This window comes from Colletotrichum gloeosporioides (genome assembly GCF_011800055.1).
Source record: "Colletotrichum gloeosporioides strain Lc1 chromosome Unknown consensus_112, whole genome shotgun sequence".
In the NCBI taxonomy this organism is placed as follows: domain Eukaryota; kingdom Fungi; phylum Ascomycota; class Sordariomycetes; order Glomerellales; family Glomerellaceae; genus Colletotrichum; species Colletotrichum gloeosporioides.
The window spans coordinates 411-14001 of NW_025544757.1; the positions used below are offsets into that span (position 1 = coordinate 411).

The window sequence follows — 13591 nt, forward strand, 5'->3', positions numbered from 1 at the left end:
ATAAGTAGTCTACTAAGACTATTTAGAATAATATAATCTTTACTAGCCTTATAGATAAATTACAGATTAAATTATAAGATATACTCTATAGTGTGAATAAGCTTCTTATTAATACTAATATAAGCAGTTATATTAGTAATATCTAATTATCTAGAGAGATTAATAATTAACTTATAATTAATAAATATTATAACTAAGGGGACTTCTATTATATTAATCTATTAGTAGGTCTTACTAAGAGTTTAAATATAACTAGAGATCTTAAACTTAGTTAACTAATATTACTTCTCTATAGGATTTAGTAATTAGGAGAGGTAAATAATAAGTTAAATTAATATCTTAAGTAGATATTATAGAACTTTCTATTCTTACTAATTATTAGTAACTTAGATCACTTTATCTAATAATTTATCTTTAATATAATAAACTAGAATACTAATACTATTAGTATAAGTATTAAAATTAATAAAGAGGATCTACTTAGGTGAGTAGTAGGTAAGTATTATATATTATATAAGTTTAGTCTTAATCTAGTTAAATATATTAAGCTCCTTAGAGGTTAGTAATAAGATATTAATTACTTTAGCTTATTACTTATAAGTAAGTTTTAGTATTTTATCCTTAATCTCCTTATTAGTAATCTTATTAATATAGCAATAGGTTTTAAGTAATATAATCTTATACTATTCTAGTAGATTAATAATATTTATATATTATACGACGTTATAGCATATAAAACCTATTATACCTAAAAAGTATTCTAATAACTTAAGAGTTTTAGAGAAGTTAAGCTTATAGAGCACGTTAAGCTTTTTAATAGGTATAATAAGACTAAAAGAGTTAATTAGTTTTCTAAAAACTATTATAGAGAGGAAACTAGCGTAAGACTTTAAAGGTCTAATTAAAATATTCTTAAGCTAAAATAATATAAGAACTTAGTAGAGATTATAAAGATGCTTCTTAATACTATTAGATATAATAATTATATTATTATAGTAGGTATTATTAGTAGTACTATTAAGCAGATAGTTAATCTATTATTAGATATAGCTATTATAGTTATAGTAACCTATAATAAGGTAATTAAATATATACTATCCCTTAGTAGTTATAATAGTGAAAACCTAATAGGATTAGAGGTATAGTTACTATTAATAGTAGAATATAATAGTATTAAAGGTTATAATATAAGTTATATTAGCATACTTTATAGTTATATAGTCTTAAGACTTTATTAGGTAAGTATTAGGAAGAACAATCTTATTTAAAGTATAAATATTAATAACTATTCTACCTTTATAACTAGGCTTATTATTAGGTTTAAGTATACTATTAGGACGTATTATAGCAGTCTTCTCAATCTTACTATCCTTTTATAACTTCTTAATTTATTCTATAACTTATTCTCACTAAATAATAAAAACTAAGAATATAAAGAGGACTTAGGTCTTAGTATAGAAAATTTTATTACTATCTATAAGCTTACTAATAGTCTTATAGATAATCTTACGTTTATTAGGACTAATAAGGTATACCTTATACTTCTTAAGGAGATTTTATTACTAGTTAGACTTAAAATAGACTTAAAGTTACTTATCCTCAAGGATATTAGTGAAATCTATATTACAAAAGATATCTTTAAACTCTATAAGTAATTTTATAATTTATTAGACGTTATTAAAGTTACTGCTATTATAGATATAAATACTAGTAAGGTATATATCTATTATCTTATATTACTTAATTAGATACTTCTTATTATAATCGTTAGGTAACTAGATTATAAGTTCTAATACTTCGCTATTCTTATTAGTATTAACTAAATAAGTTTAAGCTGAGGGATTAATTAAAATAAAGTAGCTAAGTAAGGTACTTTTAGGAATATATTAGGGGAGGTTATAGTTATTATAGACTATAATCTTAGTTATAGTTATATCTATAAAGAGTGTGAAAGTACTAATATTAAGGTTCTTAACTAGTTTAAAGAGAAGATCTTAAGAGTTATCTTTAATATAATAGTGAATTTAGACCTTACTATATAATTTAGTAGGGATTATTATATAATATAGTACTATAACCTTTATATTATAGTGAGTACTATTATATAATATAGCTATAGGAATCTTAACTTTATAAGATATAATAATAATATAACTAATAGAGTTTAAGATATTAAACTTCTCTAATCCTAAGTAATCTATACTAAGAAGAATATTAGCTTATAAGTTATTAATAATAGATATTTTATGAGTAAAGGTTATAATTATAGGGTCACCTTAGGGAAATATAGTGCCTCTAAAGTTAAGATTAATAATAATATATTAATCTATATAGTACTAGTTATTACTAATATTATAAATAGTAATAAGTATAGCTTAAGTTTTGATCTCTAAATATAGATACTACTTAAATAGAAAGATTCTATTAATTAATAATAAAGAATAACTAGTATTACTATAGATATTAATCTAATCTAGCTTATAGATATTAGGTATAATTTAATACTGCAGGTAGGTCTATAATTTAAAACTAAAGCTTATACTAATCTAACTTAAAGTATTAATAGGTAATTTGATAATAGTTAGGGATTTATTATTAGTAGTAATAAGAGTAGCTAGGAGTTATATAATCTTAATAGGTATAGAGTATAAAGTTTGCTTAGCTATAGGTGCTATTAGTAAATTCTAAATTACTATAAGTATCTATTATAAGATATTAGCAGTATATACTATAGGTTAGTAGAGATTATTATAGTATGAATTCTATAATCTAGTTATACTATAAGAGTCTTAGAAGTAGTTATATAATTTATTCTTATTAAGAAAGACTTTAGAATAGTTATAGTACTTTATAGGGGAGATATTAATAACTATTATAAGATAATAAGTATTATATATATCTTTAGGCTGATCTAAGGGTATAAACTATTCCTTATTTATATTTATATAATAATTAGTATTATTATAGTTATAGTATAGTAGAGTGTTATTATAATCTTCTGCTATAGATAGGGAATAGTAGCTGATATACTTAGGATTATACTTAGGTTGATCTAGATTAATAGGATCTATAGGATTACTAGATTTACTATAGTAGGCCTAAGTAGTCTGTAGTTAAGGTGTAAATATAGATCTAGTTGTAGTATTAATACTATATAGTAAGCAGTAGTTCTCTAGAACAAATAGTTATTATTATTATAGCTAATTATTAGCTTAGTTAGGCTAGTAGGGATTAGGTTACTAGTTAGGAGGGAACTAGAACTAATTATTGCAATTACTATATTATTAGTTATTTCTATATAAACCTCTACTAAAGTTATTATAACCTTAGTTATAATTATTCTAGTTCTAATTATTATAACTGCTATATCGCTATAGGTTATTATAAGTGTTTTAACTATAACTATAATTATTAAAACTACTATATTACTAAAATTAGTTTAGGGGGTTTTAGTAGTAGTTAGTAGGCTGAAAAGGCTTATTAGCTGCTTATTACTAGTTATAATTAGAAGTTAGACTAAATTAGTTCCCTTAATTAAATTAGCTTATTTTACTTAAATAGCTCTATTATAGATATTACTGAGGTATAAAGTTATAGGAATTTATAGGGGGTATATAATACTCTTAGGCTAAATTGCAGATTATAGATTTATACTTATAGATATTTTAGATAAAAGATTTAAGAGTTATAGTAGTAGATAGAGGTAGGATAATTAATTATAAGGTGCTATTAAGAGCTTTATATACCACTTTAATATAACTTTCTTTAGTAATACTATAGGATTTAGCGTTATAGATTATAAATTAAATAAAAGTGTAAATATCCTTATTATTATAGATATCTTAGAGACTAAAGCTTATAGATTTCTATTTTTATATTATATTACTATAGTGAGGCTTAAATTACTTAAGGATTTTATTATTAATAGCTTCTATATCTATATTATAGAGTAAGGATTAGTTAATATTACTAAGAACCTATAAGTACTATATAAAGGTAGAGCTTTAAAGATATTAAGTCTAGACGTTATAGATTATAGCTAAACCTTATAAGTTTATAAGATCTATAAGTTACTCTATAAAGGAGTATATATCTATATAGACTATATTCTTACTATTATAAATTATATTAAGTTACTTTAGATTATAAACTATAAGGTTAAATATACCTATATTAATAGGATATAAGATTAAATTACTAAATGTATTACTATTATTACTACTAGTATTTATAGTATTATTATTATAGATTATAGTCTTAAGTTATAAGATAGCAGTTATAAATAAGTTAGCTATACTTTTAGTATTTATATATTTATAGGTAGCATTATTATCCTTAAGCTGTTATATAGCGTTAGTAAGGAGGTTTATAGCACCTTTAGTAGTAAGGATATTAAAGCTTATAAGTGGATTAGGAGGATTACTTTTATTTATATTATTAGAACTATAATAATATAAAGATTACTAAGATCTAATTTTATTATAAAAAGGAGATAAGTGAGGTGAGTTAGTATAACTAGTTTCTATAGGAGGTAGAGTTATAAGTTCTATTTTATTAGTAGGATTAGATAGAAAGAGAGGGGCTTTATTATTAAACATAATAAAGTAGCTATTTATATTAGTACTAAAGTTAATATAGCTAATCTAATAGGAGTTATAGAAATAGGAACTAAGTAGGTTTAAATAGCTTAGAGTAAGATTAAGATTAAGATTACTAAAACTTAAGTTACTTAGATTAATATTAAGATTAATAATCTTAGTGTTATTATTATTATAAGTAGTAATAATAGGGGAATTAGTAATAGGTATAGTAATATATAAGGATAGGAACTAAGGGGGAGGGGTTTTAAGTCTAAAGGTAGCTTAGAAAGGTGAAGGAAAAGATATAGTTATAATAGTTACTAGTACTAGTATTATAATAATTATAAGTAGGTAGTTATAATAGTATTATACTTAGTGATAAAAGGTTTATAAGAAGTTATAAAATAAGTTTTTTATTTTAACCTACTTAATAAGGTATTAGCTATTAAAATAGGTTACCTAAGTTAGCTCTTTAGGGATTTCTATAATAAAGTATTTAGCGAGGGGTAGATAAGTTTTATTAATAATATCTAGGAAAGAGTAATTAGTTATTATAAAATTAAGGAGTTCTTAAGCTTAACGTCTTAGATTAATATCTATAAGGAGTAATTCTTATAATCTATTAGGGGTTATAGTAATAGATTATAATATTAAGATAAGTTATAAGTAGAGATTATAGTATTATAGAAATCTAGACTTTTTAGATTTTAAATATATATAGGTTAACTAAGGTAGGGGTAAGGCTTACCTCTAATTAGCTGAAAATTAAAGAAGGTGGGGTAGGTAGTTATAGATAGTTATAATATATTAGTAATCTATATAGGTTAGAGATATAGTTTTAAGGTATAGTTTTTACTATAATAGTAAATTTAATTATTAGTAATAGGGAATAAAATTAAATAAAATGTAGTTATTATAAATTATCGTTATAATAACCTTAAATTTATAGGGTAGTAAGATCTAGCTATTAGATTTTAAGGTTATACTACTAACTATAAAGCCTACATAGTAGGTGTGAGTATAGATATATTAGTTAAGTGTAAGTCTAGGTATATTAGGGGTGTGAGGTAGCCTAAGTAGTGCCTTGTAGTGGGGCTACCCTCATAGTCCCCCTCCTTTCTTATTTTGGGCTAGTGCGGGTGCCCCAGCAACCACTCGATTCAGCCAAGAGGAAGGCGGGCAGACAGATGGGCGGGCACCCAGGCACGACAGGCAGGGACCACGGCCGATGCAATCGCGATTTGGCACTTTGTTTGACTGGTTCGTGACAGGGACGCTTCATTAGTATTGGCCACGGCATTCACGATCATAGAAACTCGAGCCATCGAGTGAGGTGGATGCAGAAGTGAAGAAAAAACACTGAAAGAAAGAGGTACGTGCGCATGCCTCCCGTTCCATGCAGCCAAATGAGCAGCAGGCAGGTGTGTGTGGCCCGGCCCAGCCCAATTCAGTCAATCCAGTCCAGGCCGCGTCGCTGCAGTCAGTGCCACAAGCACCACAGACACTGGACTGGGTCGTCAGGAGAAGAAGGAAGCAAAAGGAGGAAGAAAAAAAAAAGATTTGGGTTTTGACACCTTCTAGCTTGATCGCCGTCGCTGCTTCGCCCATTGACCCTGTCAGCGAATCCGCAACATCGCGCCGAGCCCACTCAACTTGACAACGACCTCGACGGCATTGGACAACCGCCCCCGACCGGCCACCTTTTGCTGACCTCGACCGCCAAACGACCTATCACCGACTGCGCAACACCCAAACAAAGAATTCGGTCCCTCGACCAGCTGAATGCATCTCCAGAGTCGCCCAGCCACACTCCACCATGGACGATGAGGCGAGTCGGCCCCGGAGCCGCCTCGACGACTCCTCACGCCCAACAACCGCCCGCCGTGTCAATCACGACAGCGACAACGACGACAGTTTGCGCATCGACGTTCATGAGCCCGAGCCCAAGCAACACCATTCAGACTACCGGGAGAACAACAGCACCACACCGACCCCGGACGAATCGCAGCTCACTCCCACAAAGTCCATCTCCCATCATGAGTCTGCCCCCGACCGCCAATCCTCATCCAACTTTGTAGACGACCGCAAACCCCCAAACGACTCCATGTTGCCTCCCCCTCGGCCACAGACCAACGCCGTCCTCGACAGCAGCTTCGTCGAGGGTCCTGCCTACGACGACTCCCGCCATGGCGACTCTATCGCTGAATCCGCCGTCCGAGCCCACTTGCAGGACGTCGAGTCCAGCTTCGTCTCCCGCCTCTCTCCGATACCCACGATAACCCACGAGGGCGCCGACGACACATACCTGTTCGACGGCGCTGCCTCGACCAAGTCTGCCGCTCGCAACCAGCCCCCCGCAAGTCCTAGTCCCAGCCCCAGATCCGGCGCCCAACCCGCCGACAATTCAGGCCTCGGGGACTTCACCGAGCTAAAGCCACAGGATTCTGCCTCCGTCGACATCTCCAACACCACCTCCTCTCTCGAGCAAATGTCGTCATCTCCAGCCGCAGCAGCCGCAGCACGAACCATTTCGCGGGCCCTGTCCAGCGCAAGCAACCGAACAGACAAGCAACCACAGGAGCCATCCGCCGCCGAAGACATGGACGAAGAGCGCTCGCATGCCCACGCCGAATCAGAGGCCGAATCCACTTCCACGACGTTACGGAGCAAGCGATCTGACGGTAGTCTACGCGGTGGCTCCGTAGACGCCGGCAGCACGCCAGGGCACGCTCTGCGCTACGGCACACGGCCTAAGTACCTACGAAGCCGCGGAGCCAGCCAGAGGTCTTCCGTTTCTTCCTTCGTCACCAATCCCGACTCCCACGACGATCTCGAAAGCGATCCGCCTACGGCCAATCTCGGTGTCGACTTCGCCCTCCAGTCCGGCGGCGCTGCCACAACAACGAGCCTGCCCCGCAGCCTCAGCAGCATCCTTTCACGATCAGTCAGCATCGGCAGCATGGTTTCAGGCATGGACGACCCTGAGTCTCTGCCAAGCCAGCTGGAGACGCTCGACGAGGTCGAGACCGGATTCACCCCTCGTCGACCGAACAGGAACGAAGACCTCCTCGCCACCCCGAAACCATCCAAGGAAAATCTGACTGCCCCAACCGACACAGTAATCGCCCGCCATGTTAGGAATGTGCAAGTGCCCGAGTCGCTGGCAAAGGAGTACAGATCTAAGAGTGGCTTCGTCACGCCTCGCAAGCCCTCGGAAGCACCGCTCGGCGCCTCCACGCGGTCGGGTAAGAACCTGACGCTGAAAGAGCAGAGCAGCACCATCGAACGGCTGTCCAAGGAGAACTTTGACCTGAAGCTCAAAGTCATGTTCTTGAGTGACCGGCTTGACAAGCTCTCCGAAGAGGGTGTTAAAGAGATGATCTCGGAGAATGTGGAGCTCAAGACAAGCCTGGCCGTCATCCAGCGCGACAACAAGGCGCTGCGGAAGAAGGTCAAGGAGCTGGAAAAGCAGCTCAAGGACGACCACGAGCGACCCGGAACGGCGAGGAGTGGCGGATCATCTAACGACTCGTCCGACCAAGATGCCCAAGAGCGTGAAGAGGAGCTTCTGTACCTGAGAGAGCGCATGGAAGCCTACGAGACCGAGTTCGAGAGGCTCAGGAAAGAGAGCATGTCCAAGGAGGCTGAGAAGCGCAAACTCGCAGAGGTGGTCAAATCGCTGGGTGAGAGGTCAGGCGGCAATCTCGGCAGCCAGGAGGAGGCGGACGTGTGGAAGGATCTGCTCGAACAGGAAACCGCACGTCGGGAACAGTCTGACGAAGACAATCGCAAGTTGCGCGATGAGATTTTCCGCCTGAAGCAAGAGATGTCCAGCGCCCACGGCGGCCTACATCATACGACCAACATTTACAATATTACGAAAAAGCAACGGCAGACATCACCAAGCCGGCCTGTCTCGGGGCTGTCGGGTGACATCGAAACGAACGGCGGATTCAGTGCTGCTAGCACCCTGGTGGACGAGCTGCGTAGGGAGAGCGAGCAGTTGCGACACGAGAACGCCGAGCTGCGGCGCGAGGTGGGAGCGCAGACGTCCATGCTTACATCCCGAAACCGCGAGAAGGAGCGTCTGTACCAGGAGATCGAGGACCTGAAGATGGCTCAGAGACGCGGCGGTCCAGCGCCGTCGACAATCGACTCGCTCCTGGAGCGGTCTGCTTCGCGAGCTGGCGCACACCACAGGTCGATGTCCCGCGTCAGTGCCGGCAGAACTCAAATGACGGAAATCGACGAGCTCGAGCGCGAGGAGCTGGAGAGCAAGCTTGCCGAAACCCGCGACAAGATCAACGAGCTCAAGCTCCAAAACCAGGAGCTCCAGCGTGAACTCGAGGGATGCATGAACGACTTTGAAACCGCAATCGACGCCAAGCGGCAGGCAGAAGACATAGCTGTGGCCCTCCAGGAAGATCTTGACAACGCCATGAACGACTTGGTGGCATTACAGGCAGAGAGGGACGAGGCGCTGAGGGAGCAAGCCGACATGGAGACGGAGTTCGAGTCGCTACGGAAAGAGGCTCAGGAGGAGATCGACGCGCTCGAGGGCGAAGCCGATCAGCATTCGAACGAGATCGAGAGGCTCAAGCTGGAGCTGAACGACAGGACAGAGAACTTTGACGCTCTGCAGGAGGAAATGCGGAAGATGAGCGAGGCACTCGTGCGGCTCGAGGACGACCAGGCGGCTAAGATCCGCAGGATCCAGCAGCTGGAGCAAGAACTCGCGGACGCTAATAAGGAATCGGAGGAACTGGAGGCCAAGCTGCTAGAGTCGAACGACAAGGCCCAACGGCTCAGTGTGCAACAAGAGTCCAGCCAGGGCGAGATTGCCTTCTTGCGAGAAGAGCAAGAGGGCGACAAGATTCGCATCGGCGACCTTGAGGCAGCACTCGCCAACACCGAGCAGAGTCTGCGTGATGAGCGTGATCGGATCAAGGAGCTCGAGCAGCGCCTTGCAACGGAGCGTCGGCAACGTGAGATTGTGGCTAACAAGGAGAAGGAAGAGGTGCAGCAGTTTGTCAACGATCTCAATCGCGAGATGTCAGCGGCCAAGGATGAAGCGCGTAGGTTGCGTAAGAATCTTACCTCCCGCGAAGTCGAAGCCACCGAGTGGAAGGAGCGGCTTATGGAGCTGGAGAACAATCTCAGGGAGGCACTGGGCGACCTTAACGGGACGCGCTCCAGTCTCCTCAAGGTGAGCAAGGGACCCGGACGTACTGATGCGCACGCTAACAGGAGCAGTCGATTGCGAAGCTTCAGCGAGAGCTGGAGAACACCGTCCGCGAACTGGACACGACCAAGGCATCTTTAGTGGAGAAGGATCGTATCATCAAGCAGCGCGATGCTCTGCTGGAGTCGCACGGTTTAGAATCGCGAAAGCTCGCGGTCGAGCTCGAGAAGGAGATTCAGGCACACAGCACTACGAAGAACCAATTCGAGACGTTCAGAAAGACACACCAGCACGTCACTAGGACCGTCAGCACGCAGGACCTCCGGATCTCGGAACTCGAGTCAACGCGCACACAGGACAAGAAGAGAATTGCCCAGCTGGAGTCGACGTTCAAGGATCAGCTGACGGAACGCAACAACTTGCTGTTGGTTTTGTGGACGCGCCTCTCCGCGCTTTGCGGCACAGACTGGGCCCACGACAACAGTCTCATCAACGGCCGGGCGCTGCCGTCACTAGAGGCGGTTGCCACGATGCTTCCAGGCTTCAGTAAGAACCTCTTGTTCGCAGTGAAGACGATCGAGGGCATGATTGGCGGGTTCTCCTCCCGCATCAAGGGTGTGGAGAGAGATCTCTGGCGCGAGTACCAGACCCTGGAGATAAACCTCGAGACAAAGAACAAGAAGCTGGAAAGGCTCGAGACGATCGTCCGCAACGGCATGGCTTCCGGGACTCTTGGTGCTTACGAGCAGGCCAGAATGGCGCGGCTTGAAGACGCATACCGTCAGCTCAAGGTGGAAAATGCGACACTCCGAACTGCGCAGGACGTTAGAAGCCGGGCCGCGTATTCAGCCAACAACGACCCCAACGCCGCTGCCGCGGACCCTGTAAGCGGGAGCCCCTCTCCGTCCATTCCCACCGGACCTCGCGACCGAGAACGGAAGCCGCGTAAGGGCGAGCGTACGTCGACGATGACGCGCAGCGCATCCAGCCACACGGTGACAACACCAGGCTCGACAAACCACAATCCGTTCGAGACAGCTTTGGCGGAGCGAGATGTCACCACTGACAACCGATGGATCTTCAAGCTGCGCGACTTGGAGAACAAGCTCAAGGCGGAACGCGAGGGACGGTCACAAGATCGCAGCGCCGCGAGACAGAGACTCGGCGGGTTGGAATCGGAGAACCGCGCGCTACAAAGCGAGGTGGCGCGGATCCGCCGGGCCAACGGGGCCATGGAGTGAGGCGGCGGAGGCGGTTCACGAAGGAACCATGTTTCTTTTGTAACATTTCACCCTTTGTATCACTAGAGCCCGGAGAACTGGAGCGGGATAACCTTTTGTTGCGCCCTTGTTTTGTGCATCTGGCAGACCAGCAACGTATGGTGGTAGCTGGGGATCTGGGGGAGTTTGCGGAGAACGGCCGCCTTTTGGGATACTTTAATATGGATCATTACGCCTGCCAGCATTCTCTCCACGGCATCAGATGCTCGCACTGCTCGTGAAACGTGTGTGGATTTCCGGCGAGAATTTGAGTTAGCAAACCTGACTGACCTCTACTTAGTATGGCAATCCGAAGCCTCAGCCGATGGATTCGCCCCCCGTCGTCGGACTTCCCTAGACAGCCACCAATGACCAAATGCTCGGCAACTATTCGACAACAGCACCTCGGTCAGGGTCCGGGAGAAGGGATGTACGCATGGATGCACGCAGGTAAGGTGTCCTGCGTGTCATATGCGGCCCTGCTGTCGGGCGGGGCCCCGCGTTTTCGAGCCCGGGCGGAGTCTGTCGGGCTTCCGCTTTGGGAAAAGCCGACGGTGCGGAGTGTCGCACTGGATCGGGTGCTGGGTCACGTAGGTATAAGAGAAGCTCGACGACTTTGAAGTTGATGGCGGAAATCGGCAGCATTGGCTTATTGGAGTATCGATCAATTGTGTCTTGTTTACTTCCTGGCGTATCATTTTTTGCCCTCGAGTCTTTGGATATCTCCTGTGCATGGGCGACTTACACGGCATCAGCCGTATTTTTTCAGCATTAAAAAAGCCAGCGATATTTGCAATTGCCAGATCTCCACGATGTCTCGCCTATTAAGTCTTTCTCGGAACGCGCGGAATAGGCTTCCGTCAAAATGTCTGCAACGACGCACCGTCATGATGGGCGCGGCAGCCGCGCACGCGCCAAAGAAGGAGGGCGACATCTCGTCCGTGTTTGTCTCCCTCTCCGGAGAGACGCGGGAACCGTTACCAGAGCGATTCCGTACCCTCAAGCAGAACCTGGTGGCCGGAAATGAGGACGCCGTGGTCAAATCGTGGTCCAGATTGTTAAAATCGCTGAGAGAAGAAAACGAGACCATCGCGGCCAAGGGCCCTGCCATCATCCCCAGCGTCGAGTTCTCCAACCTGAACAGCGACGTTGAGCACCTCAAAGACGAGATGAAGAAGCGCGGCGCGGTGGTTATTCGAGGCGTCGTGGACGAGAAGGAAGCGCGGGGATACAAGGACGAGGTGGAGGCGTACGTCCGCAAAAACCCGTCGACAAAAGGTATGTTCTCCCAGCGGTCTTCGATGGGATGAATCTACATGTCCACTAACACGAGCGCAGCCTTCCCTGCCGACAACCCGCAAGTCTACGAGCTGTATTGGTCCCTCCCGCAGCTCAAAGCCCGCGGCCACCCGAACCTGCTCAAGGTCCAGACGGCGCTCATGCGCGACCTCTGGAACAAGTCCCCCTCGGCGGCCATCTCGCTCCAGCCGCTGACATACGCGGACCGCCTGCGCATCCGCCAACCGGGCGACGCGACGTTCGCCCTCGGCCCGCACATCGATGGCGGGTCCCTGGAGCGCTGGGAGCGCGACGGGTACGGCAAGACGGGGACGTACGACGCCATCTTCCGCGGCGACTGGGAGGCGTACGACCCGTGGGAGGTCAGCGCGCGCGTGCACGCCGTGCAGGACCTGTACAACGGCGCCGGGGCGTGCAGCATGTTCCGCATGTTCCAGGGCTGGCTGAGCATGAGCAACGCCGGGCCGCGGGAGGGGACGTTGTTGGTGAACCCGCTGGTGAAGCACACGACGGCGTACCTCCTGCTCCGGCCGTTCTTCCAGCCCCTGCGGGAGGACGTCAGCAGGGCAGAGTTCCTGAGGGAGGAGAACTGGGTGTTTACGGCGGGCGAGGGGATGAGTTCGGAGTTGCACGGGGCGACGGCGGGACACTGTCAGGAGCTGAACGGCAAGCTGCACCCGCACCTGGAGCTGAGCCGGACGATGGTGCACATACCCAAGATCAAGCCGGGCGACTTTGTGGCGTGGCATGCGGATCAGATCCACGCTGTCGACATGGTGCACGAGGGCAAGGGGGATTCCAGTGTTTTGTACATCCCCGTGTGTCCCCTCACGGACCAGAACGTGTGGTACCTGAAGAGGCAGAGGGAGGCGTTCTTGGAGGGGCTGCCTGGGCCAGACTTCCCTGGCGGCAAGGGGGAGAGAGATCATGTGGGCAGACCTGGTGAGGATGCCATCGTCGCACCGGAGGCGCGGAGGGCGATGGGTCTTGAGGCTTTGCAGGCTGCCGGGGAGGGCGATGGAGAGAGGGCGTTGTTGAAGCGGGCCAACGAGTACATGGGCTTTTAAGGATGATGATGATGGTCCTTGAAGGGTTGTAATATTTGTACATTTGTAGTTTATGAGAATGATGTGGTCTATGTATATCAGTTGTTCATACTCATAATGGCATCCTCGTCTCGTGAGGTTTCAACACGTCTATCTATCTTAAAGCAAATCAAACACCGCCCATGCAATTTTGTCTATCCCATCTCCCTAATTCACAACCGCACT

At 43.7% G+C, this 13591-nt stretch overlaps 2 protein-coding genes across 2 annotated transcripts; both read left to right on the top strand.

The window, feature by feature from the left end:
- Nucleotides 1–6396: 6396 nt before the first annotated feature.
- Nucleotides 6397–11003, top strand: GCG54_00013101 (Anucleate primary sterigmata protein B; the record flags this gene model as incomplete). The annotated part of the gene is made up of 2 exons (XM_045412961.1): nt 6397–9786; nt 9834–11003. 2 exons carry the CDS (start codon nt 6397–6399, stop codon nt 11001–11003), a joined length of 4560 nt encoding a protein of 1519 aa, XP_045256742.1.
- Nucleotides 11004–11908: 905 nt separating this feature from the next.
- On the top strand, nt 11909–13387 carry GCG54_00013102 (uncharacterized protein; the record flags this gene model as incomplete). The annotated part of the gene is made up of 2 exons (XM_045412962.1): nt 11909–12299; nt 12360–13387. The coding sequence occupies 2 exons, from the start codon at nt 11909–11911 to the stop codon at nt 13385–13387; spliced, it is 1419 nt and encodes a 472-aa protein (XP_045256743.1).
- Nucleotides 13388–13591: the final 204 nt, after the last annotated feature.